The sequence below is a fragment of the Triplophysa dalaica genome, chromosome 1, assembly GCF_015846415.1.
Source record: "Triplophysa dalaica isolate WHDGS20190420 chromosome 1, ASM1584641v1, whole genome shotgun sequence".
NCBI lineage: Eukaryota > Metazoa > Chordata > Actinopteri > Cypriniformes > Nemacheilidae > Triplophysa > Triplophysa dalaica.
Window position 1 is genome coordinate 24,278,527 of NC_079542.1, and position 27,433 is coordinate 24,305,959.

General features: G+C 36.0%; 1 protein-coding gene across 1 annotated transcript; it reads left to right on the top strand.

Annotated features, from left to right (window-relative positions):
• Nucleotides 1–6,871: 6,871 nt before the first annotated feature.
• On the top strand, nucleotides 6,872–27,226 carry slc7a8a (solute carrier family 7 member 8a). The gene is made up of 11 exons (XM_056754973.1): nucleotides 6,872–7,737; nucleotides 15,119–15,323; nucleotides 15,974–16,125; nucleotides 20,497–20,622; nucleotides 21,850–22,003; nucleotides 22,276–22,399; nucleotides 22,785–22,888; nucleotides 23,123–23,219; nucleotides 23,621–23,770; nucleotides 24,152–24,329; nucleotides 24,892–27,226. The coding sequence occupies exons 1-11, from the start codon at nucleotides 7,593–7,595 to the stop codon at nucleotides 25,041–25,043; spliced, it is 1,587 nt and encodes a 528-aa protein (XP_056610951.1). The 5' UTR covers nucleotides 6,872–7,592; the 3' UTR covers nucleotides 25,044–27,226.
• Nucleotides 27,227–27,433: the final 207 nt, after the last annotated feature.

The following is a 27,433-nucleotide window of genomic DNA, read 5'->3' on the forward strand; positions in this document are numbered from 1 at the left end:
TCAAAACCTTTCATTTTTTATTTATGTTAGGTTCAGCATTATCAATTATAGTTATTAAGTATTTCTATTCATAGAAATACTTTTAGTTTTTAAGAAATTAAAGTTGTAAAAATATATTACAAATATTCACCCAATCTACAAACAAGGAAAAATCCTTAAGGAACTGACTGTTAATTTCATGCATTATTAAGGCCCAGTTCACGTGAAAGCACTAACGCATTACAAACATTACCATATGCTTTTTTTTTGCTCAAGTCAAGTCTCGAAGATACTCTCTGATGATTCCACCTTCAAAAAAATGAACAGAAAAAATACACAGATAAAAGAATCATAAAGAACTTTGAAAATTCCACAAGAGAATTAAGTACAGTAGACATAAGTAGCTAGACAGATAACAAATGGTGAGATGTATTAAGTTAAATATGATTATTTTTATAATATATTGCATAAATGTCTTTTCCTTGAAAAGAAAAACCTTACAACCTAATCCAAATTCTCTACATTAGCCCCTAATGTTTTAGGCACAGCCCCTGATGGTTTTATATCCTAGATTTACCCCTGGCTAGAGCCCCGAATAAATGGTGCTAGCGCCGCCCATGGGCCTTCCTGGTTGGATTACTTATTAATTTCAGAATGGTTAATTTACATTCAGCAAAATCCTGAACTCTGGGTTGGTTGACCCAAACCTTGCTTACTTCTGGTTTGTTGGTTCCAGAACACGTTTGAAGAGTAAGTTTAATCAACCTCACGAAAGATCCCGATAGCTAACGCACGCTCACAGAAAAGACATTGTCAATGGATCACAGATTTCACGAGTCACCATGGAAACAGCCGGGAAGCTTAAAGTTTTTGACATTAAGACAATGTTTTAAATCAGGGTTTTTTCTCACCAAAGACTTAAATCTGCATCTGTGTATTAAGTGCAGCATTAAAAAACATAAAATTATATTATTTAATATATGTTGATAAAACTATAAATACTATAAATGATTTAATTTTATATATAAATAGTTTAAATATATGTCATTTTTATACTGAAATGTTTAAAATATTTACCAATTATGGCTATCTTTGTTACATGAAGTCTAGATTTGTTGAGATGTTTGTAGCTGTTATTTTAACGTGTCTACCATGGTATTTTTCCAAACATTGTACATGTATTTGATCACATTGCTAATTGTAGGCAGAATTAGACCTCTTTTTTCCCTTCTCTGTGTGTTCTTTAAAACAATTCTACCTTTATTTGGTTTTCTGAATACTGACTTTGTATTGTATCAGCTTTATTTGCAGCAGTTGCTGTTGTAGTCATATTAATGGAGACTCTTTAATTGTAGACACTGCATAATTTTGCGAAAATTGAAGTGACGCTTTTCAGTACACTACACTGTGTATGATAATTAATTTGCTGTAGAGAATGAAGGTCTGCTGTGACAGAGGTAGAGGTTTAAAATGTTAGGCAAAGTCGCATGTTCAATTCAAGTTTATTTATATAGTGCTTTTCACAATGTACATTGTTCCAAAGCAGCTTTAAAGGGGCAAACAGGAAAACAGAAAAGGTAAACACAGAACACTGCATGGTGTTTATGGAACGAGCAAGATCATTCTAATAAATAATATCAAATTAATAAATATATGCAGTCTCCCGGTCATGTCATGTCATGTCCAGCCTAATATATCCCTTTTAAATACACATACATTTTCTTTTATTTTTTTGTTTCTTTTGACTTTGTTTGCTAAAAGGCCATGGCATTCCAAATGTTAAATGAGGTGTAAAAGGTGTATCTTGAAAGACCTATTACAAATTGTAATTTTTAGAAAGACCTTTCAATAGTGGAGGCTGAGGATCAGAAAAAAATATATAGTTAAGAAATACAGATATGAGAACACTTAAAAGTCTATTGATGTAATTCATTATGTATCTGATATAAAGTGATAGGGACATTAAATCTGGAAACACTATGCCAGAGGTGATATCATTAAACTTATCCTGGGAATCGAACATGCAACCTCTAAATCTCTCTAACCGTTACCCCACAACTGCCCTAAGATGCATCAAATATTGCCTAGTTAGTGGAGAAGAGTAATGAGATCCAAATGCTTAATAAATTGCTCTGAAGATACAAGAATTTTAAGGCGTACATACTATTTATGCATCTAATTATATTTGGAGATTTAATAATAAACCTAATTAAAAGTATGTGCATCAATGTAAACAAATATAAACAAGCCTTAAACTTATTACGAACAGCACACATTATTTTATTTAAAGATCATTTTATTTTAAATGGTTACAAATCATAAAAATAGCAATAAATCAGTCCTGAATGCTCAATCACACTGGGTGTGACTGGAAAAGTAATCATCATAATACTGAAATATAATATATTTTACGTTATCTGTGCTTGCACACCCAATTGACGCTCATCAAAAGCGCACAGATGCGAAGACAACCTCTGATGCTTAGTAGCGTTTCCTTAAAACAAACTGACAGGAGAGTGTGTCACTATGGTTACTTACATACTTTTTGGAACCGAGGTTATCAGCTAACACTAAAACTCAGTATATCATAACCAGCTTTCTAGAATACTCCCTGGGAAAGAAGCATTAATATCATTACAATTGTAAATAATTAGGCTACAGAAAAAAAGAAATACCATAAAAACATCTACTAGGCTATATAAAAGGTTTACATACACAGAGTACAAAACTATATTATAAATGAAAAAGAAAAGAAAAGCACAGAACCACATTTGAGTCATATCTGTAAATAGATCATCACAGTGACTCAAAGATGTTATACATTTTTTGTTGTAGACAAGTCTTAGGGATGAAACAATTGACTTAATTTCAGCAAGAAAAATTGGAAAATATAAAGGGGATTTAAGCCATTTTTGTTTTTGAATAAATACATATTCAAATACAAATACAATACAATGACTGACATATTTTCAACAACATTTTCAAGAAATGTGCATAATTTATAAGAAATGTGGCGGAATAGACCTCTGTGACATCATACACCATCATCACGGACTGAGATTGAAACTGACAAACAAAAACGTTGCTTTCCACATAATGGTGATGTAATCTTCTGTCTTCTGACAAAATCTCATCGTGCTCTCTCTCTTTCCCTGTGGGTGCCTCATATAGGACAAAAGAGAATGTGAGAATAAATGAATGAAGGAATGTAGATTAATCAAGGAGCTAGAATAAGTTGGGGTTCCAAAAACATGATCATGTTGATAAGAGCATTCTGAGATAAGTAAAAAACAGAGAACATATTGGGGTATTTATTTACCTGAAACCCTGTGTGGAAAAAGTGCAGTTGTATTAAGTTAATGCACTTTTTTAATTTAATTATAATTTAACATAGATGTAACTGAAATGTCAGACAAAGCTTTGATAATAGCCAGTTATCGTATGATGAAAGTGGATGATTAGTTTACTCTAAATGGTTATATGTATTAGCTCTTTGCTATTGTGTTGATGATGAAAACAATTATCCCAAACCACTTTGATTGATCACTGAAATTTCCGACTTTGATAAAATCCTTTACAAATCACAAAGACACAATATTGTGAATGTAGGATAGCACAATTAAAATTTAAATGAGCTCATACAGTATTTAAGATAATTTGTTCACTCACACATAATACACTTTAAAGAAAATGGTGCTATATAGGATTTAAAGTGGTTCTTTGTTCAAATTCATAATTGCAAAATTGCTTTTAGTTTTATATAACCATATTTTGGTACTTTAGGGGTTCTTCAGCAGTTCTTAGGGGTGACAGGTCATCCCAAAGGACCACTTTGGTGGTTTTTCCTCTTAAAAACATTTTTTTGTGGAGTTTTAGAGTGTAGACACGTGTGCTCACAGAATAAACAACACAGAAGGAAAAATTAAGCTAACACAAGCTAAAGAAGCTAAATTAACCGACAGTAGTCAAACACAACTACATTTTTATGAATCTAGTATTATTCTGTTGAATACAGTTATTTGGTAAATATCAATGTTCTTGGACATATTATTCTTGGAACACATGTCCTCTCTGTGAATGGTAAACAGATGTATCAAGTTGCACTTCCTAGAAACAGACACACGCCCCCTCACTACATGCCTCTATTCACCCTTTATTCCTTCCCCTCTTTTACTGACTCGCTGTTGTTTTATTTCTTTTTCTTTTGCAAAAAATTATTTCATTCTTTTTCCATTATTAAACACCTATAGGACATTTATATTTTGTCCACACCATAAATTAAACTCGATACACAGCCAGCATATCTGTGCATATTTATGTGCATCAGATAGACGTACAGGCCTACAGGCACATGTGGGTGCAAATGTGTTATTAAAACATCTGTGCTGTTTTTCATTTTCTCTGTTCCCTCCCTCCGTCCATCGCTCCCTCCCCACACCTCCAATAGGAACTTCAACCACATTGTGCAATACTCCGAGAAGTCATCCTATTCGTGTTGTGGTAAATAAGATGCCCAGATGCTTTACCAAATGGTTGAGCATGACACAACTGCACAGGCATACAGTCCATGAGGTCAACAACATAAAAAAGGCTGCCTATCTGTTTTTACCCAATCACAGCTGTGCTGTTTAAAGTCAGAAACAAAACGTGATGCTCGTTGCTATTTATCATATAGCTTTAAGACTGTATTGCTTATTTCAAAAGGTTTCATTTATAGGGTAATTTACCACTGTGTTATAAGCCATTGAGAAAGAAATGTCATACATCTGGTCTTGAGAAATGTTACACTGGTCTTGAATTAAATGGTTTTTAGCTCAGTATATCCTCTGAATTTATGATGAATAAAATTTGTCTTCCTGAGGTTGTTTCAGCAGGTTTGTGAGTTAATACTGTTATTGCTAACATTGTTTCCAGCCATTGGGCAGTAAGTGGAGCTAAAAGCTCTGGGTATTAATTAACCTCATATCTCTGCAAATCTCAAAGCTTTCTACTGCCTTCTTATCACCAAGAAGGAAGAGTGCTTGTACGGTGTACGGGAGACATAGAGAGACAAAGGGTAATAGTGGCCGTATCAACGTGAGCAGCTGCTTTATCAGTGTGTTGAAGGCTAAATATTGCTGACTTCTGACAATCTGCTGGAGTTTAAACTCAAGGCTCTGTCCTTACTTAAACCATGATCTTGCTTTTCCCTCTTGGCATAACTTGATCTCCCCTCTTGGTTAACTTGTTCTCAAAATATCCTTCACCTCAATGTCTGATCTGGTGGTTTTTCGCGTCTTGTTCTCATTCGATGTTTTCCATAGGCCTAACACTTTGAAATATGCAATTCCGTGCAAAGCTCATCCTAACTATTCAACAAAAAAAAGTTTTCACCAAAGTTTTTTACCATTGCACTGATGTCAATGTTGGGTGGTTTAAATACCCATGTGAAGTCTCTCTTAATGTTATAAACGCATTTTATTTTATTTTTAAAGCAAGATTTTCCAGATTTTGTGGAAAATTCACATCAATAACGTCCATATTCCTATCAAATGGACACATGAAAATTAAAATAGTACCTATTTAATGTTCTATAATGAGACTGTGTTTGGGTATTGTTGCTTCTGGTGTAGCCATTTTAATTCACAGAAATCCTACAAATTCAAAAACGGTCACATCCGTAATGCATGTTTATTTTCTTTTTTTATACATAGAAAACTTGTGCATGGACTGATATTTAGATGTTTAGACTGTTAACAGAGGTTTAGTAAAATATAAGCAGATGGTTCAACGTATTGATAAAAATGGATTCTCTGAGAGATGTCGCAAAATGTCACATCCGTAATGCTGGAATTGTCCAAATGCGATTTTCAGTCGGGAAATGTGTAACATACAATGAAATGACTGATGTCGAGTAATGAAACGAGTCAGAAAACACTACGTTCACAAAGTGTCTTTAATACGGGTCGTATAATTTACTACATTGCTGTCTCTATGTCTGTCTCTCCTCTTACACAGGAGAAATGATTAGTTATAAGATTCTCGGAGGAAGGTCTTCATCGAAAGTGCTGTCTGTTTCCTGCTTACTTCCTCAGGCCATATGTTAAAGAGGCCACTTAATCAGTGAAACATTTACATCTTTTATCTGCCCACTGTCTCATTGATTAAAAGGAGGAGATTGGGTCAGTCCAGGCAAGATTAGTACATTCAAAAACACATTTATTTATATACTGCATACATTTACACTTACTATTATTTGAAAGTTCTCAGGTGAATGTCAATAATGAATGATGTGTGATACTGTGATGATTGTGTCACGTGCTGTTCTTCTGTTTTCTATTGTATCAGTATTGCGTTACATCTTGTTGCAGCTGCAAATATTGCTCAGAAAAATGCACTCAATTAAAACAATTACATTCAAGTGCATCACAAGCTATACATTGTATCAGTTTATGTGTTCTCTGTAAACGGAACTCATGAGTAGCAGGAACTCAATTATTAAAAACGAGGTCTCTTTTTAAAAGATGTAGCCACTGTTTAACACATTGATGGCTGAAAATTGTTCCTTTGTAATAATGATCAGCAAAAATGTATTACAAGAGAGGAAATAAGATAACTGTATTTTTTTGTTCATTTTGATTTATAACACACACAACATTTGTTTGATTCTGCTTTTCGAGCTCATTTGCTGACGTTGGTCATACATTTTGATAGTGACATTCACATCTGTAGGATAAAACGATTGGAAATTATTTTTATACTGATGATAGGTAGGTTAGGTAGGTCATATTAAATTATGTGCTGCTCAATGGTTTGGCAAAGGTTTATGGGGAGGTGAGTAGATCACAAAAACAACAGCAGGGTGACGTATGAAGGGGAGGAGGAACAACTGTATTTATGGAGGCGGGCGAGGAGAGGGATAATATGGACTGGATATTCCAGACTGTAGGCGATTGGATCAGTGTGGTCCTTTGGATAACACTTGGAGAGGCGACTGTTTTCAGCGGCGCGCACATCGATTTGCCCAAGACGTTTGGCAAGAGTCGCTGTCAGCAGACTTTCAGCTTGTAAATTCTGACTAAAAACAAGGAAGCGACGCGGATTAAGGCTTGTTTTATTGGCACAGGGCGACAAAATAAATAGATTTTTGCTACCTTGACGCGTGTTTTTTTTTGCTTACACAGAAGATTAAAACCTGGATAATCTTCACTCCAGACTGCAACAAACGGACGCATAGAAGTTCCCTCTGGAATATTTGTGCAGATATTTAATGTTCCGTGCGATAATTACATTGAATGTTTGGAAAAGAAATCTAACATTTCAGTGACATTGACAGCGCCCTGTTCTGAATGTTTATAGCTGCCCTTAAACGGCAATCGCCCATCTTGCTTGTTGCTAATCTTTCTATTAGCCTCTACATACATATAACGTTCAGACTGACACATGTTTGAAAGCAGCTTCGCGTAGATAATAAAGAAAGCAAACGTGGAAGGCTATTTATGTATGCATGACATATACATTTTTATTTGAGCTCTGACCGACGGGTACCCATAAGCGATTCTTCATCAGACAGCCGTCCATCTCTGTTCAATATTTGCTCGTCGTAGCGAGCATTGAACATCTCAATTAGCAGCATGACAGATGGACCGAGACAAAGAGGCAGCGCCGCGTCGAGCAGCAGCGGGGATGGAGCGAAGGACGCAGGGACGGCTGCAGGAGAGTCGTCGGTGGCTTTGAAGAAGGAGATTGGTCTCGTCAGTGCTTGTGGTATTATTGTTGGTGAGTGCAACATTATTACTTTTAGACGTATTGTAATGTCAACAATGGTCAACAATGCGCTTTAATATAGTTTATAGAAAAACATCGCCTCGCTATTTCCATCGCTCTGGACATATACATATTAAATATAAGGGGGCATATAAATATTAATGAGACTGGAAAGCGGTCTTAATTTCGCAACACAAATGATCCATGCGATTCAATAGACTTCTGTAATATAAGCGCGTGGTGTTGTTTCTTCACAGTAGACATTTCCGATTAAAGATAAGTTATAATCAAAGTGCCCTGCAATGCCCTTGAAAAAGACCAAACCATCTCTAAGGGGGTCACCTGCTGGATGGAGTTTCCATTGGTCTCTCTCTCTCTCTCTCTCTCTCTCTCTCTCTCAATCTTTCATTGTTTTCTGGAGTGTAACAGGCTTGAACCTTTATTCGTTTTCTTGGGACAGTAGTTTTTACGTTTTGGGGAAAATTTCACTTTTGATGCTTTTATTCTGGGGGCTGGTTACAACCGCAATCAAAGATTCAAATGGCAGCTTATCAACTTTATGGTTGGACAAGCAAAAATGGCTATATACATTTAAAGGAGAAAAAGAATAAGTAATTTACATTGCCAAGATGTTCAGGTGTATTTTAAGGTCTTTATTAAATCAAGAATTTCAGTTGAGTTCAGTTACTATAAGGGGATGAAGGACTTGGAAACCTTTGTACTATAGAGGTGTTTCAATGAAGTACTTTGTACTGTGGTGGAGGAAGATCATTTTTTTTACTTAGAATAGAAGTGGTATATGTAAATATATAAAAAACAGAAATAAGGTATAGCCTAGTTTAAACCAAGATTTACAAACGCAAAATATACATTTGTAGCAGAATAAAGTCATAGCTCAGTGGTAAGAGCATTGTGTTAAGGTTGTGGGTTCGATTCCAGGTGATTGCAAATACCTATGTAAAATGTATAGGATAAAGCAATGTAAGTTGCTTTGGATAAAAGCGTCTGCCAAATGCTGTAATGTAAATATGCAGTAATATAATGTTATCTACATATACATCAGGTCAAGGCAGATTCGTATTTTTTTCTTTTGTTGAGACAGGCAGACATATTGTCAATCTGATAAGGGTGATGTATAAATTAGCAACCGAATTAACAATCTAATTTAGCTGAAGCAAGTTTGCTGATGATAATGATCAATATTAAATAACGGAATATTGATATAAGGCCTATACAGAGTGATATCATTAAAATACATTAAGGAGTGTTATCTATTAAAGATAGTATAATTCATGTAATAGGTATAGTTTAGTTTTGCAACGGGTTTATCTCGAAAGTAGTAGCAAAAGTCAAGGCGGGAAGATTTGAAACTGCAGTGACAGGTTTGAGAGGTTGTAGATGCCTATTTGTGCTTGCAATTCAAATCAAATCTAGGAAACTGTGTAAATATGCGCAATACATTTGTATCTGCCAATGTATTTTATAAATGTCAGTTTACACATTTATGACAATATTTCTTTAACTTCAAATTCCGCAGACAGATCTGTGAGTTGAGTCAACATTCAACTTCAGTTTTTTATTTTACAAGTTTTCACATTGGGGCTGTGAGTGTACATTTTAGTGTACAGGTACAAATACTTACTTTACAAGTTCACAAATCGAAATCTACTTCCTCTCAAGTTTTGCTACTGATTTACTTTTATATCGATTTTTTCATAAAACTAAGTCCATATATCCATGTATTTTGTGCATTTTGTTAGGATGTGGAGTTTCGTCTCAATTTGTTGAGATCACAGTGCGGACACAGTCTCCGGTGCTGTGGCAGCCATGTTTGTATGTTTCTGCCTGTCTTCATTGTGAGTTTATGTCCACTGAGTCTGTACCTCTGTATCTCTCTCTCTCTCTCTCTCTCTCTCTCTGTCTGTCTGTCTGTCTGGCTCATGTTTCTTAAAGGAGTGGTTAACCTTCAAATTAAAAATTCTGTCATCATTTACTCACCCCCTTGTCATTTCAAACCTGTATGACTTTCTACCTTCCGCAGAACACAAAAGAAGATATTTTGAAGAATGTTGTTAACATCCCCCCATTTACTTGCATTGGTTCTTATAGAAGTGTATGGGGGGCTGTGCTGTTCTGTTACCAACATTTATCAAAATATCTTATTTTGTGTTGTGCAGTAGAAAGAAAGTCATACAGGTTTGAAATCTCAAAAGGGTGTGTAAATGATGACAGTATTTTCATTTTGAAGGTAAATTAATCCTTTAATCATTCTTTACAGTATATTATACACAGTTGTTGCCTGCCAATAGAACAATATGGATTTGTTTTAGATACTACTGATCCATCTGACCTGCTAAAACTAACTTGGAAGTCTTTTATGCTAGACAGAACAAGTGCACAGAGTGATTGAACTCTCTTCAAGTACACTTTTAATTTGTTGCAACATTAAGCAATAAACATTTTTGTTGACGATAGGATTTAATCAGAAACAACACCAGATAACACCAACCCTCCCGAGATAATCCCAACCCATATTTTAACTGCAGTATGATAATCCTCTCCAGCAACCTTGATCTGGACACACATTCACATGCTTAGATTCGGCCCCACGTGAACATCATTATCAGGTGATTGTCGCTTCGGTTCATTTAAAGCTTTCCACAAGTCTTTGTTCTTGGTGTGCTTCATTACATTTCCCAGAATACTTTATAACTGCTGCCATTCTCGTCCTTACTAACCTTTGCACTGAACCCTTAGCAAATGGAAATTATGCATGATCCTGAAAGGTTTATTTTGATGGTTTTAGCCCCATTTTTTTATCTCGGCTTTGCTGGATCCATGCTGGTAAGTGGGGATTGTTAGAATGGAAAGAATGTGCAGACAGGTGCCTTTGAGAGTTTTGGTTGAGAAACATTTAACATGCTTTACGTAGGTGCTTTTCTATAAAGGTGTTTTTGGTCTAAAAACAAATGAGCGCCTGTGAGAGTGGAATTTTGATTTTTTTTCCCTCCCACAAGCACAGCACAAATACTCATGCATTCACATTTTTTGCTATAACTGCTGCAGTAAATATGGTGCAAAACACATTCACACACCTGCCCCAAAAGACTTGCATTCACAGACGAGTTTTGCACTTTCGCAAATCAGTTTATGAATTTATGCGATAAAAGTTGAATGCTTTTAAAATATTTTCTCACAAATTAAAGGTTTCATTATTGGACATGTTTCTAAGAACATAACTACAACTCCTTGAATCTGCTTTGAGTCTCTGGCACACTCTCTCATTTTACATCCCATATCTGTGTGATATATGGAGCAAAAGTGATTTATGCAATTGCAGAGGCCAAACAAGCTAGTTTTGGCGCCCAGTAGGCGGCACCCTAATGCGCAAGTGGAAAAGTCTGTGAGAATCATCCCAAGTGGTATAACTTATCGTAATAGAATACATTGGTTCAGTTTAAATAAGTATGCTGGTCAGCTACGTTGACAACCCTTACAAAATTCCCAGTTAAAAAATAAAATAAAATAAGGCTACAGTAGTAAAGCCATGGTTCCTACAAAATAACTGATTTTCAAAAAACGTAGTTAAACCAATTGCTGTAGTAAAACCATGGTTTTGCCAATAGTTAACAAATTATCCTTTTATTGCTCAATTCCACACGTTCCGATTCTTAATGCGTTTAATCCAACTTCATTTCATCTCTTTCTCGTCAAACAACCAGACTGACTTAAAACAACCAGACGAACAAACCCATATTGGGGCAGAGCCTAGACAGGGCATTCTGTATAAATTCTCCTAGACCTTGCATCAATTATATGGCGTGGTATACGGCTGTCATACCTTCGTCATCAGGTATGTAATTTTTTTTAATTAAATATAAATGACTCAGTCAGTAATAAATCAGTTTTCAAGACCATAATTATGGTTATTTTCTTTTAGCCACGGTTTTATTAGTCTCAGCCTCAAACGTCACGCTCACGATCTGTTGGCTGAACTTCTGATGCACACATATGGCACACTTTTCTGGATACACTTCAGCACGTTCGAAGATGTTCTTTGACTGGTTTAATTTCCCAGGATTTCCAGGAGACGTGCGTGTCGAGTTCTTTATCGGTCTGCCTGGAAACAACAAAGCCATCAGATCTTAGAAGTAAGGTTATAATTTATCTGTTATAAAACCATGATTCATTTTTGTAAGAGATTGTCAATGTAGCTGACCAGCATACTTATTTAATCTAAACTCATGTACTCTTTTCATTTACGATTAGAGACTTCATAAAGAAAGCAGGTCAGGATTATTCTCGCAGATGCAAATGCACAAATCCCTTTTGCTCCATGTATCACACAGATGGGGTGCAAAATGAGATTGTGCCAATTTGTGTATATTGAAACCATAACAGAAATTCTAATGGAATCAATACAAATCTAATGGCTTCCATAAATTCCTTTACAATACTTTAGCGTTTTACCATTTAAACCAAATTGTGTATTTTGGGTAGTATTATTGAGTTGTAAGAGGTTCTGTTGGTTCCCATCGGCCAGGTAACATCTCACTAACAGAATACAACATTGACAGCAAAGACTTTCAGTTTCTAATAAAACAAAAAAACTATCTATTGCAGTCATTAAATCCATTAGAATTTCAGGGATGTTTCTGTTGTTTTTAGCAGGGTTGGTGCATTGTGGAACTGTCTGCAAAGCTTGAGCAATGCCAAACTAGATATGACCAGTCAGCAACACCATATATATTTTATGGCATGCACTTTCATTTCTCTTTCTTACACAAGATCTTGATCTAATACTATCACGTATCAAAGGTTAGGGATTTAGATGGTGGGTCACTTGTTAAGTTTCTTGTGAGTGGATTAAGAATGGAATGCAAAAGTAAATTCTTGAATATAATCAATATTGAAACGTGATTGTATTTTAATTAAAGAGCAATGTCTTTGTCTTGTTTACTTTCTTAGTTCCATCTCTATGTGGAACTGAAACCTACACTTTCAGTGTCTAGAAGTGAGTTTCCAAAGACACAACCGTGTGAAGGATATATTGTTTGTTGTTTAGTTGTTAAGGCAATAGAAAACCATCTTCACTATTTACACTAAATTTAGTGACTGTAGTAAATACATCCTGCTGTAGTAAAGCATACGAGATGTCATCATATTAGAGGAATCTTGAAAGGAAAAATGGCTATTCTGTATTGATGTCTTTCTTCATTAGCCAATTAACTCTAAAAATTTTATGAGGGATTTTTTTTTACTGGAACAGTCAGATTAATAGAGGCATACAAAAAAATCAATGAGACGGTTTAGAGGGATTCGCCTCAGCAATCATGTTGGCAAGAGTAATAAAACGGAAGCAGTGGAGAATGTAACGTTTCTGCACAATGAATTGATTTACGAGTCATTGTACTGACAAACTGATATAGAAGTCCCTTCAGGGCCAGTCACTCAGACATCTTACCGTAGCAACAGCCCAAGCTTTAGACATACAATTACAGCTCCCATGTATTTGAATGTGGGTTGGCCAAAAAGCCAATTAGTTTGTTTACTTGAAAGGCATGACTTCATTTCTACAGATTCCATATTGAGACACATTTACATACTCTTACTGCTGACACCCAGCTCTGGCCTTTACTGGACAAAGAAATTAAATTCTTATGCTTTGATGTGATCAGGGTTTAACACAATATGATAAGTGCAAGAGTAGATTAAAAAACTGGAATCCAGAATTATGTTGCCAATAGGGAATTAAAAGGATGCTGTATGAACAGGAAATTCATCTGCATTTTTGTTCCAGTTGAGTCAGCATGACCCCTCCATGTAAGTTTGCACAATGATCTATCGCTCTGTTTTAAAGATCCCAGCATGAAACCTGTTGATGTCAGTATTTCCTGCTGATTTCGCTATTGTCAGTTGATACTACAAAACACGCAAGCCGGCTGAAACAAGAACAATCCCCTACAGTTTAAAAAACGCTTTGAAAAAAGTAAGAAACGCCTTAGAATATGTAAAGTTGTGTAACTTGTACTTTGATGTCGAAGTTTGAGATAATTATATCCTGGCTGACCTGTTTGAGAGCACAGAATAAAACAGAAGCTGAATGATCTGATAAAGCTTTATGGATTTGGATTTATGTGGGATTATGCTGAAAATGCATCATGTGAAATGCATGGGTTGCAGTTGAAAACATGTGATTACTTGCTTACAGTGTCTGTGTTGAGCAGACACAATCCAACATGATTCACAGAACATTAATCACAATGACGATCCCCAAAAGAAAATCCTCCAGTAAGAAAAAAGGCGGCTCATTCATCACCCTAACCTGAATTTCCATCATCAGCCGTGTTATCGGCAAAGACGTGTGTAGGCGAATTGTAGAGGACGAGAACACGTTTAAAAGGCTTTGATAATGACTCTCTATTTAACTATCTGATGTGGGGTTACAGTACATACCAGATCAGCAATTTCTGCTTCAGTAGGGTTTGGTCTTTGTCCTGTTTGTCTTGAGTCACATGAGGGTCTCCTACTTGTAGAAGACTTGGTCACTTTTGACCTATGTCCTCTATGTTTGTGAGCTCATCACAGGGTTTTGGTAGAAATATTCCTGATGTGTGACCCGTTCTGTCATTCCATCGTAACTGTTTATGTTACAATTTAAGAAAGAAAGAAGCGTCTGGGATTTCTGGATTGGTTTCTAGTGCTTTCAGCTGTGAAGATGTAATAAAACAAGGGTCAAAAAGACCTTTCTGTAACAGCAGGCTCAAATGTGCTCACCCCGACCCCTCCCCTTATATGTTTGCGCTGTGTAGTCCATTACTCAACCTGAGTACTGACTCGACAAATTGTGGTTTACTGTACACCGTTTTATCCTGTGCATGCCTGATTAAGCAAAGTTAATCCTTTACTTCAAACAATGTTTTTTTTTCAAATGGCTGTAAATAAAATAAATTCACCCAGAGCTATAGGTCTGTTATAACCAGCACTTTTAGAGAGATGGAGGTCATGGTGTCCATTGATGGATTAAATCATAACATTCGAGCTGTACTTTATCTCTTACTCTTCAAATAGTGCTCTGTTACACATTTTAGTATGTTTAATGCCCTTGAGAGTGATAAAGTCACAATTCAAAGAATATCAAAGCTACGATACGGTCTTTGGGCACTGTAACTGTTGACTAGAAATTTAAATGATTAATTATTTGTTTCACATTATGCCAAAATCGAGCAAAATTCGTCTGTTTTACATCTGCAGTGGCTTTGTTCCAAAATCTGGGCCTCAGCTGACCACTTAGCAGGTGGTTCCTGACATTCAGACACCCTGGGGCCCTGGACCCTCTGTTTGTAATCTTTTTTTAGATTCAAAGTCTTACTCTATGTGTTCAATCTTGCAGGTAACATCATTGGATCTGGAATCTTTGTCAGTCCAAAGGGAGTGTTGGAAAATGCCAGTTCAGTGGGCCTGGCTCTCATCGTATGGATCGTTACAGGTGTCATCACAGCAATTGGTGCGCTCTGCTACGCCGAGCTGGGTGTCACTATTCCCAAATCCGGAGGTGACTATTCTTATGTCAAGGACATCTTCGGAGGGCTGGCGGGGTAAGATGAATTTTGTAGTGAAGACTAGTCAAGTAGCCGCTTCCGTCTTTATCCAGCTCTATCATAAAGTATTATTGCTTGAAACTGTAACCTTACTTTTCATTTGTAAGCAGGTGCCTTGAGCAATAATAATACTGGTCCAAGTTGTTTGGGTCATTTTGACATGGTAGTTCCTTGATGAGCAAGATTGGGGAGATCTTTGCTCAGATACAAAATTGTCTCGAGTAAAGCCTCACCAGGTTAAAATATATGCTGGCAGTAACAGAATAAGCAAATGAGTTGAAGCTTATGAAGACTGACATTCAATTCTTCCAAATGCCATGTTTTTATAGCAGTATGTATACTGCGTGTAATCTTTTTTTGTAAATGTGGAAACACCATTATCCCTCATTTGATAGGAACTGGCATGTTAACAATGTTAGAATCACTGCTCCCAGTCTGCTCTCTGCTCAGGTAATTGTAATGAGCCATGGGGAATTGTTAATATGCCAACAATACTTGCTTATCACAAGGGCAGCTTTAACAATGACGTTGAGTGTGGGAAGTCATAAGCCCTATATACATGTACTGTATTAAGAATGGGACTATTGTTATATGTTTATGCTCTATATATGTGTTATGTTAGATGTTCTAACATCTGGGTTCTACAGGTTTCTGCGGTTGTGGATTGCTGTCTTGGTGATCTACCCAACAAATCAGGCTGTCATCGCTCTCACCTTCTCCAACTATGTTCTGCAGCCCCTGTTTCCCACCTGCTTCCCCCCTGAGATTGGGCTGAGGGTACTTGCTGCCATCTGCCTTTGTGAGTACCGTAAAGAAACAATGAAATCTCTACTTTTAACAGAATGTTTGCATTACTATTGCTATTGCTTTAGGCTTCTCTTTCACAAACCAATAGCAGATAGAGAAAGTATTTGGTAACAATGTCTCACAGATTTATTTGGTGCTTGTATTGAAGAGCTAACACACTTCACATCAGAGGCAGAAAGCATAAAGTCTTGAGGTCTCGTCAGAACAGTTTTAAGAAGATCAAAATAAATCTTACTTTTTACTCATCTTAGAAGAACTTACACAATCACTGTTTCCACATCTGGTTGTGATTTACTTGTTGTCAACATTTGTGTACTTTAGGCATTTTTTTCTGATAACACATACACACTGTTGTCGGGAAAAATGCTACTTTGCGACATAACTTTGTAGACAAAGTCTCTCACATTTGGCCATGGGGTCAATTCACAGTGGAATGAGAGAATTAACAAAGGAACATTCAAGGACTGGAAAAGATGGCTTGATGTGTGAATCAATGAGAATAAAGGCACACATGAGAAAAAGGGATGTAAGGGTTGTGGAAAGGTGTTTAGAGAGGGATGAGACGGAAGGAGAGAGGGATGTGTAATGATAAATTGCATGATGGTTCTTCGTGGCGTCAAGAAGCCTGGAGTGTGGCCTTTCTACAGACTTCACACTGGAGCTTCAAATACTGCAGGCTGTGTGTAGATAAACAAACAGATACACAGAGAAAGAAAGACAGATATCAAGTAAAGGACATGTTACAGGTGATATAAGGGCATAATAGGGGAACTATGCAAGATGTTTAATGATTTACTATTTAGTGTTTGTCTTGTAAGACAGTTCTCAACTCTTTATCTAAATGGACTAGACGGCACTAAAACATTACATCTTAGTACAGTAGCTTACCCAGCATTCATCATTGCTTCTCAACTTTGTCCCATGAGGCAGTGGGACATCAAAGCATTGTGCTAGACTAGAAAGTACTTGTTGTCCTATAATATGAACTGGCCAGATGTTGCCTTTTTTCTGCTTCTTTAGCTTTGCTTTTGTTTTGTTTAGAGAGCGACAGGAAGTTAATGAAAGGGAAAAAGTGGACACTATAGCACTGTTTTACAGGATGACTTTGTTCTTTTACTTGACTCCTTTGTACCTGCAATTCTTGAACTAGTACTGCAATTCTGAGAAAAGGCTTTATAGTTAGATGTTTGTGGTTGTGCCAAAACCCAGTTGGCTGCCTGTGTAGTGAACGTTTAAAAGAGTACTGTATAGGCGTATTCCTGCCTAGTATAGGTATAGTTTTTATGCAGTTTTTTATGTTGCTTTTTAACATTTATAATTTTACATGCTTTTTAGCAGTATTTCATGTATTACTCAAAGAAAAAGGCAGTTTAGTGAGGAATTGTGACACGTTCAGCCCTTAAAATCAGTCCAAGATAATATACTTAGGCTGTCACAATATCAGATAGTGAAAACATGATTATCGTTGCCTAAAGAATATATTATAACAAAGTAACTGTGGTATCTAGTTACATTTTATAACTAAATAATGTGAAGGTAAAGTACAATTCATCATTATTTCTGGTTCATTTTCCAAAAAAAGGGAAACCACAAAATAAACACACTCAAAATTTGAGATGTAATAGTTACCCTTGTGTCTCTTAAAGGGATATTTCACCCCAAAAAAATAATTCCTGTATGAATTTCTTTTTTTGGCTGGACATGAAAATAGATATTTTGAGGAATATTAGCAACTGACAGTTGTGGGGCATCATTGACTACCATAGTAGAAAAAATTGTGTTCAAATGTGCCCCAGAACAGTTTAATATATCTTCCTTTGTGTTCTACAGGAAAAAAATGTCAATAATTTGTGCTACTATAGTAATCAATTATGCCCCAGAAGTGTCAGTTGTTACAATTCTTCCAAATATATTTCTTCATTCACCCGTAAAAAGACATTTATACTGGTTAGGAACAACTAGAGGGTGAGTAATTCATGACATTTTCATTTTTAGGTGGAGTATCCCTATAAGGCAAAATGTTAAATGGATGGAAAACAACTAAAAGTTTTGACATGCCAACTATATGCTAGTGCTGAGTTTTCAGCAAATAAACACAATTTACAATTATTTATTGTACGTTAACAAAATATAAATATTCAAACATTTTAACATAACTAGCAACATGCTAAAATGCTGTAACATGCTAACACCAGTTGAACCATTGAAACTAATTGGGAATCCAAGTGTGCTGTGTGCTTCACATTAGTGCTGAACGGTATTAAAGAAAATGTGAAATGCGATAAAGTAATGCTTTAGGTTTGAAAATCCATTTAAAATATTTTAAAACTGAACCTTATTTAACCAACATTAAACCTAAAAAAGTATTTTTAATATTCTTTCTTTGGAAAAAAGCATTACAACTTGTGAACATATGATCACTACAGCAGATATTTTTATTAACAATCACGTGCCAGTCTCTCTGCTGTCTGCATCAACCTAAAACTCAATTCCATTTAGACTCACTAGGTTTAAGAACAAAGCTTGTGTGGGTTGTTGTATTAGCTGGCTGTTTAATGTTACAAAATATTAAGCACATGATTCTGCTTTTAATTTAGTCAAAGAAATCTTAGAATTGCTAGGGGATAAATGTGTGTGTTTGTGTGTGTGTGTGTGTCTGTGTGTGTGTGTGCGTGCGTGCGTGTGTGTGTGTTTGACCTCCAGTGTAAGCAGCTTATGGATGCAAGATTCCTGTTGTTATGGGCTGTATGTGCTTCCCTAAACTTGTGTTAGATTGGAGTTCCACGAAAATGTGTAAAATATTGCCTTGAATGTTTAACATTGAACAGTTGGACTGTGTTCAATCTTCCTCTCATTTCTTTCTTTCACAAAAAGTTTCAAAAACAAGTCCTGGCCTCACCCTTAAAGACATTCCCTTCGGTCTATATCCCAAAATGCATTGCCATAATCTCAAAAGAAGCTTGGGATCAGTTGAGTGCATGTCATGGCTCTGTTCAGCTAGACAGTGTTCTTTTCACACAAATATAAGGATGTGTTCAAAAATAAACAAAAACAAAGCTGTGTTTTATTTGTGATTTTGAATTGGGATGGTATTGATTGTTTGTGTGTCTTTGGTTATTTTTAGTAATTATCAGAGTTCTTTCATGTAACAATATACCAGCCTCGTTCACTTGACTCATTGTAATGTCGGTGACTCTGTTGTGAATACACATGACTCCCGCTGTTACCAGGTGTGAGCAGTTTTACACAGACTGAGAGCCAAACTCTTGCTGTGTTTGGCCGTCGCACACCGACTCTGTTTACACTCAAAACAGCTTTGTAGTTAATTGTTCTGTTAAAAGTTTTATCAAATGCTCAGAACAATGTCTGTAGATCCTGCTTGTCGGCTAGATTGTATGTGAAGTGTTCATACATAAAATCATGAAGAAATGGTTTTGCTTATTCTGCATGTTTCTGAAAGCCAAGGAGTCAAAGTTTACTTTCATGGTACATTGAATTGGCAGGTTTTATATGCCCTGATTTTATAACCAAATATGTCTGTCACATGTCACCTGAAGTGCGTTTGTGTAAATGCATGTAATAAAAGTTATTTTGAATGTAATGGTAGTTGACCAATAACATGGTCTTTAGGTTAAATGTAGGCTTTAAGAAAAACCTTATGCTTATACTTGCATATATTTTTTAAATGTACATTTGCAGAAAAAATTAAGAGATCATTTTCGCTTTATATTTACTATTTATACTATTTAGAAGTATGTGTTTAGATCATTTTTTTTGTTTCATCCTGTGAACTAATAACAATATTTCTCCTAAATATCAACTAAATATATTGTTCCTATTTGCAATTATTTGCAGAAAATGAAAACTGGACAAACAGAACAAAATAACAGAAAAGATGCTTTGTATAATTTCAGACCTCAAAGAAGATTCACTTTTCACTTTTAAGCAGTAGAACAGTTATATTTTAACACGTAATTAGGAAAAGTTAAAAAGTATTTTCTATATGATAACCTTTTTATCACAGTTGTCATGTGTCTTATCATGCTGTCAGTCTTTCAAATTGCTGTTGGATGACTTTATGTCATTCCTGAGGTTTGATTTTGTTGAAATTGAATAGACAGTGGACTGTTAAGGCCACAATACCTCTAGAAATGCTGATAAAATGACAATTGGAAACATTTGAAATGATCTTTAAAAAATTATATTATTGGTTTAACATCCGAAGATCATATCTGATCTTATGTGTTTAGTATTGGCTCACAATGCTTAAATATTGCAAATATTGCATTGCGAGTTCTTTAATCCCACTGATAGTTCATAGTTTGTGTGTGTATTCAACATTGTACATTGCTCGGTGTTGCAGTACTCCTGACATGGGTGAACTGCTCTAGCGTGCGCTGGGCAACACGAGTACAGGATATCTTCACCGCGGGGAAACTCCTGGCCCTCATTCTCATCATCATCATGGGCATCGTGCAAATCTGCAAGGGTAAGCACCATCTGTTTACGTCGTGTGTGATAACAAATATATGAGAAACATTATTTATCTGTGCACGCTATATTATTGACTGCTTCCTATATTCTTGTCTGAATTTGGCATGAGTAAGTCTGTTTGGTCAAGTGCATGTACGTGGGTTTGTAGAGTTGTGGAATGCTTATGGGAGACTCCATCCCATTGCTTCACCTCCCGAAGCTTAGTAAAATCTCCAGAAAAACTGATAGCACAGCACTTCCCCTTTCTGCCTTGTTGTCTCAACAGATTTCAGTAGGTTCAAAGGTTCTAATAAAGAATAACACAGATAATGCTGTCTTTGCAGCTGGTGCGGCAGAGAGGATTCAGTAATGATCACACTGCTGATGGCCTGTTAGCTCAGATACTGTCCTTATTTTATTAGAGTGACAGGTGTTATTCCATGTAGAAGCTCTAAAGAAAACTGGATTTAGGTTAGTTGGCATTGGCTTTTCTCTTATGTCGACTGTTCTGGGTTACGCTGGACCTTCAGAAAGGGGTCATGTGAGACAAAGACCTGACACAGAAATGTGCTATAAGTCCAGTGGCTTTGGGAACATAAAGATTGAAAGCACAGTGCGGCAGTCTTGTTAAAACTAGTTTAAAGTGGTGGGACCCCCTGTTGCTAAACAAGGTCATATTGGTCTAAATGGACAGTTCACCAAAAAAAATGCTGTCATCATTTATTTAGAATCATGTCTTTCCAAACCTGTAAATGGCTGTTTCTTAAGTAGAACACAAAATAATATATTTTGAGAAATGTGTGCATTCAACGGAAGTCAATAAATGCCAATGTTGCTTGGTTTCCAATGTTCTTCAAAAAACATTTTTATAATTCCTGCAGAAGAGAGTCGTACAGCTTTGGAATGACATGAAACCAAGTAATTGTTGGAAGGTTTTTTTTGGGGGGGGAATATGTCATTCAGTTTTTAACCACTTGGTGGGCCCGCAAAAACATTTTGGGACAAGGTTGGAACCAACTGCAATGTTCTAAAGCACAGTTTTTATTTTATCTGGTTGAGCTGGATTTTTATGAACTGTGATCCTTGACTGGGAATCCTGACCCCCTCAGTTGCTCAAGCGCCATTGTGCTTGAAGTTACTATATTGTAAACTGTTTTTGACTAACTAACTAACTAGTCATCACAAAGTATGTTATAACAAGCAATTATTCATAAAAGTTTTTTTTCTTTTCTTCCTTCTCCAGGCGAGTATTACTGGTTGGAACCGGCCAATGCTTTCGAGCCATTTCAAGACTATGATGTTGGTCTGATCGCTTTGGCATTTCTACAGGGCTCATTTGCCTACGGCGGCTGGAACTTTCTCAATTATGTCACGGAGGAACTGGTTGACCCATATGTGTAAGCCAACTCTATCCTGACCTGCTAACAGTAATTCAATACACTGTCGTCAATATTTAATAAGTGTTAACAAGTCAAACATTACTAATATATTCCAAAAGGGCAGCCTTTGGTTCAGTAAACCTTGTAAATGATAAGAATGGTCAGGAGTTTATTAAACTGAATTATTATTATGACACAGAATCACTGGTGAATTTTACACACTGAAAGCAAATTGTTTTTGACCAAGTTTTTGGAGGGTTTTGACATTTCTCTTTGATCATTCCTTACAGAAACCTCCCCCGTGCTATCTTTATCTCCATACCCCTTGTGACTTTCGTGTATGTTTTTGCTAACATTGCTTACGTCACTGCCATGAGTCCTCAGGAGCTGCTGGCTTCTAATGCTGTTGCTGTGGTGAGTAAACTCTAATCATCTTACCATCACAAGCCAAAACACCAAGCAGATGCTACCAGATTTTCACAGATGGAATCTTTTTATCTTTTTATTTACTTATATATGCGTCAATGACTAATTTTAGCTTTTATTGTTTTGCTTTATGCATGAGATTCTTTGACAAGTATCAATTTTTAAAGCTATTTTGATTGATACTTGGTATGATGCCAGGCAATATCCAAATATATGGATATATCAGACTCCAGAATCTTCTGTATTCTGTTCCAATGCCCTTCATGAATCCTCAATGAAACACAGATTATACAGATAATGCATGTATTCAACCGATGTCCTGTATTCCTCTGCTTGTTTCTCTTTTCCTCACCACTCTGTTGCTCTCTCCCAGACGTTTGGTGAGAAGCTGTTGGGAGTGATGTCATGGATCATGCCCATCTCTGTGGCCTTGTCCACATTTGGGGGGGTCAACGGCTCCCTTTTCACATCCTCTCGGTCAGTCCCTCCTCCCTCCATCCATAGATTCAACCATCCATCTATGATTTGTTCATACATGAAACTCAAGGACTTTTATTTTGGGCTTAAACTAAAGTTTTCCATCTAATAGTGTTCTTTACATCCAAGACTCGCAGTCTGTCTCTGTGTTTGTTGTTCTTTATATGCTTCCCTTCACTGAAAGTAATAGCACTCTGGATAACAGTATCTCTGGATTGTGCTCATTTTGTTCAGGCTGTTCTTCGCGGGTGCACGTGAAGGCCATCTGCCAAGCCTACTGGCTATGATTCATGTGAAGCGCTGCACCCCAATTCCGGCTCTGCTCTTTACGGTGAGTATCTTTCCTCATATATCTGATATAGTTGCTGTCCTTCTGCAACCTCGGAGGTCCAAATTTGCTGTTTTTCAGAAAATTGAAAAAAGTTGACAAGCACATTTAAATACCCAGTGACAAATATGAGGGTGACTAATAGCAATGATATACAAAAAGACAAAATATGGAGATAGGTAGGACAGGAGGACAGCATCGATATACTCTCTTAAAGTGCTTATGTATAAGTCTTGTCCTGCATTATTTAATGCAGCTTGACATAATTTCTGAATTCAAACTTTAGGCACATATCAGTCACTTGATTTAAAGTCCTGCATAAATTGATCATCTACATGATGTTTTATGTGACTTTTCTCAAATGAAGATGATCTAAATACTGTTGTCCTCTGTCTCTAATGCAGTGTATATCCACGCTTTTGATGCTGTGCACTAGTGACATGTACACACTCATCAACTATGTGGGCTTCATCAACTACCTTTTCTACGGTGTCACTGTCGCTGGGCAGATTGTGCTGCGGATTAAACAACCAGACATTCACCGACCGATTAAAGTAAGTTTTTGGGTGAAAAACAGTGAATTATTGAACACTCAGTAGCAAATCTGTTATAGTGAAAAGAGGCCACCTGTCAATTATTTCTCTTTTACAAAATTTAAACATTACCACATAAAAACATTATTCAACAGACCATATGGATTTGTTACTGCCAATCCAGTATTCACTGTAGGTGTGTTTAGCAAATCTATTTCTTTGAATACTCTTCCCATGAACCAGAACTGCTAATTATGTTTTAATTTACAGGTTTGATGACCTAATTATACAGTTATTTATAAAACATTCACACCTAGCATTTAAGAATAAATAAAATGGAATGTTAACTATTGTCAAATATTTTTTCTGAGCGCTAACTTGATCTCTACATACTCTTCACAGATCAGTCTGGTGTGGCCTGTCATCTACCTACTGTTCTGGGCGTTCCTGCTGATTTTCTCTCTGTACTCTGAGCCGGTGGTGTGTGGCATTGGCTTGGCCATCATGCTTACTGGTGTCCCTGTTTATTTCTTGGGCGTGTACTGGGAGAACAAGCCTCAGTGTTTTGATACATTTGTTGGTAAGTGAAATATACAGTAGCAGACGATACCTCTGTGTTGTTGGTTTCAATTGTATATTTGTAAATAACAGAACACAGTCCTACTGCAGAGTATATTGTTTTTGGATGCTGGTGGAATTTAACCAGCAGGACTAATTTGGTCGACCAGTTTTACTAGATAGGTTTTGGTGTTGAACAGAGTGGTCCAGGAGGAAAATGAATCCTTGTCTAAGCTGGTATCTTCAGAGAGGAGTACTATTTATAAATTCAAAACCAGGGATTTGGTTTAGACTGACATTAAAGTGTTTTTTTATTTAAAAAAAATATTTTTACTGAACAAATCATTATTTTATTGTTTTGTCCAGTGATGTGTTGATGTAACTAATACAAATGAGTTGAAATTGCTTATTTTAACAAGTTGCCATAAATAACAACATTTAAATTATAAAATAGTGAGTTGAAAAAATGACTTGTTCTCTTACAAGTGAAAAATGTACAGTGTATAATATATAATACAAGTATGTTATATAAGTGTTTTAATAAAGTATACACATATTGAAATTAACCTGTTTTTGTCTCTTAGATAAGTTTACATACCTGGGACAGAAGTTCTGCTTAGTGGTTTACCCAGCAGAAACCCCAAAAAATGATGAGTGTGAAGAAATTGAGCTAAAGGAACAATCAGCTCCACTGTCAGAAGAGAACAGAGACACCCAGAAGTCAGCTGACTGCTGAACAGATACATACTCTCATTCACTCCCATACCGGCTGCCGTTCTTATTGACACTGGAAATCAAACTCAGATTGTTCACATACCTCTAAGTTTGTTTTAGGCCTTTCGTGCTTTGCCTGGTTATAAAGAGGGGGTTGCACTGGAGTGCAGTGGTTAAGCTCAGGAGAGAGACTAAAGGCTGCTGACTAACTGCTGTAGCAGTCTTAGTTACACGTTCTGTGTTCTCTCTAGTTGCCAGTATCTGAGCAATCACTTCTGTTGGCTGTGCAAAATAATTAAAACATTACAATGCTTGATAAAGCTCTGAAGCTAAAGAATGTCTATAAACACTGTCTTGCAAAGGTTTGAAGTGAAAAACAATTTCTAAAACATTATTTTTTAAGAGTTACAGGGTTGATAATCTAGGAATTAGAATTCCATTCTGCAGATCTACGGTTTAACATAAAAATGCGGAACTACAACAAGTCTTCACCTGAAATGGCAGCGGTTTATTTATTTATTTATTATTAAGTACATTCTAATGTTCTAATTATTACCCCCCTCATCCCCCTCTTTATAACTCCTTTTATTTCAGAACTCTAATTTTACACTTTAAATATGAAAGAATTTTTATATGCCAAAACTTTATTTTAATTTGACAACCATGTCATTTAAAAAAAAAAGCATTTGAAACGTTTTTTCGTTGCAATGTAATTTTGATATGTGTGGTCTTAATATGACCATGTCTTATAATTTTTCTCTGTCACAGTAAAACACTGTTTTACATCTTTTTTCATCAGTGATAGCTCTGGGATGTCTTTTTGATCAAATATTCCAGTCGTCGTGGTTCAGGGTAGATTTCAGCCAGGTTACTCTGGTTCTTATACAATTCAAAGTATTTTATTTGCCTTAATACTTTTGCGTAAACCGGTATGAAGTTATTGTTAATGTTATTGTCACTGTCAAAAAATATTTTTGAAGATAAAGTGTTTAACAAAAACGTAATGAGGCCGTTGTGAAGTGTGTTGTAATAGTAAATTCATATTGTGGACATCACTGCAACCACATCCATAACCCCTGAATTAACTTTATGCAATTTAATTATTTCAGTTATTCTCATTTTATATCTAAATGTAGATTCACTGTTGCAGAAAAGTCAGGAAATATGTTGAAAATAGAAAAAAATGGAAATATATAATGTATCTTTAATACTAATGTAATGCTGGGTTAATCAGATAGATGTTAATATAGATGCAAAACAGGGGACCTTTAAAAAAGGCAATCCATTATTTTTATCACATGTATGATTATTTTAAAACACACTTAACAATAAACAAAAATTAACATGTTCATTTTATTAAAATTTGACAAAATAATATTTGCCCAGTTCAAGAATTCATGACTTAAGTGTTTTTATATTGGTATTAAAATGCTGTTTCGTGTTCAGTCACGTAAGGCTTTTAAGTAAAACTTTGGAAAGTGCAAACTGTTTCTTTCCCAAATCTGTAATGTGTAAGTGCTGTAAAAATGCTGTAGAATGTTAAGCCCAGTGCAGTGTAATTCATTTTGCATGAGCTTGTTCCCCCAACATTTCAGAAATACTATTTCAAATGAAGTCTCTATCCCTCCCTCAGACATAAATTTTATTTTAGTTCCTGTCCTCTATTCAGATCATGAGAAGAGTTGTTGTACAAGGTGCCGAGCATCTTTGGTGCTGCTAATGCTGCTCTTGAGCTGTGCCTCAGTATCCAGCACTGCCTGCTGTACCCTAACCACAATGTTTTATGTAGTAGACATTGCTGAAAGTGCTGCAATTAAAGGCTCTAAGCCAGTAAGAACTGTGTGTGAAAACATATACACAGTTCTGACAGGCTTAGACTATCAGCCCACAAACACTATTGAACAGTGGATTACTGAAGGCTATCCAGTCTTGCACATGATTTATTAGTAACAAAAGATTGATGCTAATATTATATTGAATGTCCTTGTCACGAAGATATAAATCAATAAGCAAATAACTTTGATACATATTCATATTGCGATATGTGCAGTCTGAAATTATAAAGATTTAAAGCTCAAAAATACCACTGACACCTAACTCGGGGTGAACTGTTTTTACCCGTTTTTATTTTTCTTATCAGTTTTGTATTTCTTTCAACTGTATTGATTAAATAACAAATAAATCTATAAGCTGAACCAAAGAAAATGAATCTTATTTTCTGCTGACTTGCCATTTTAAAAGTATACTATAACGCCCTCTACTGTAGGAACCATGGATCAACGTTTTTGACTGTCGAACCAAAATGTAATATGACTTTAACCTCAGTTTGCAAATTGGTGATCTATTTAAAACGTAACCTTCATTAAATGCGGTGAATTAATCAAGAATAAACATTATAAAATGTATAATGCA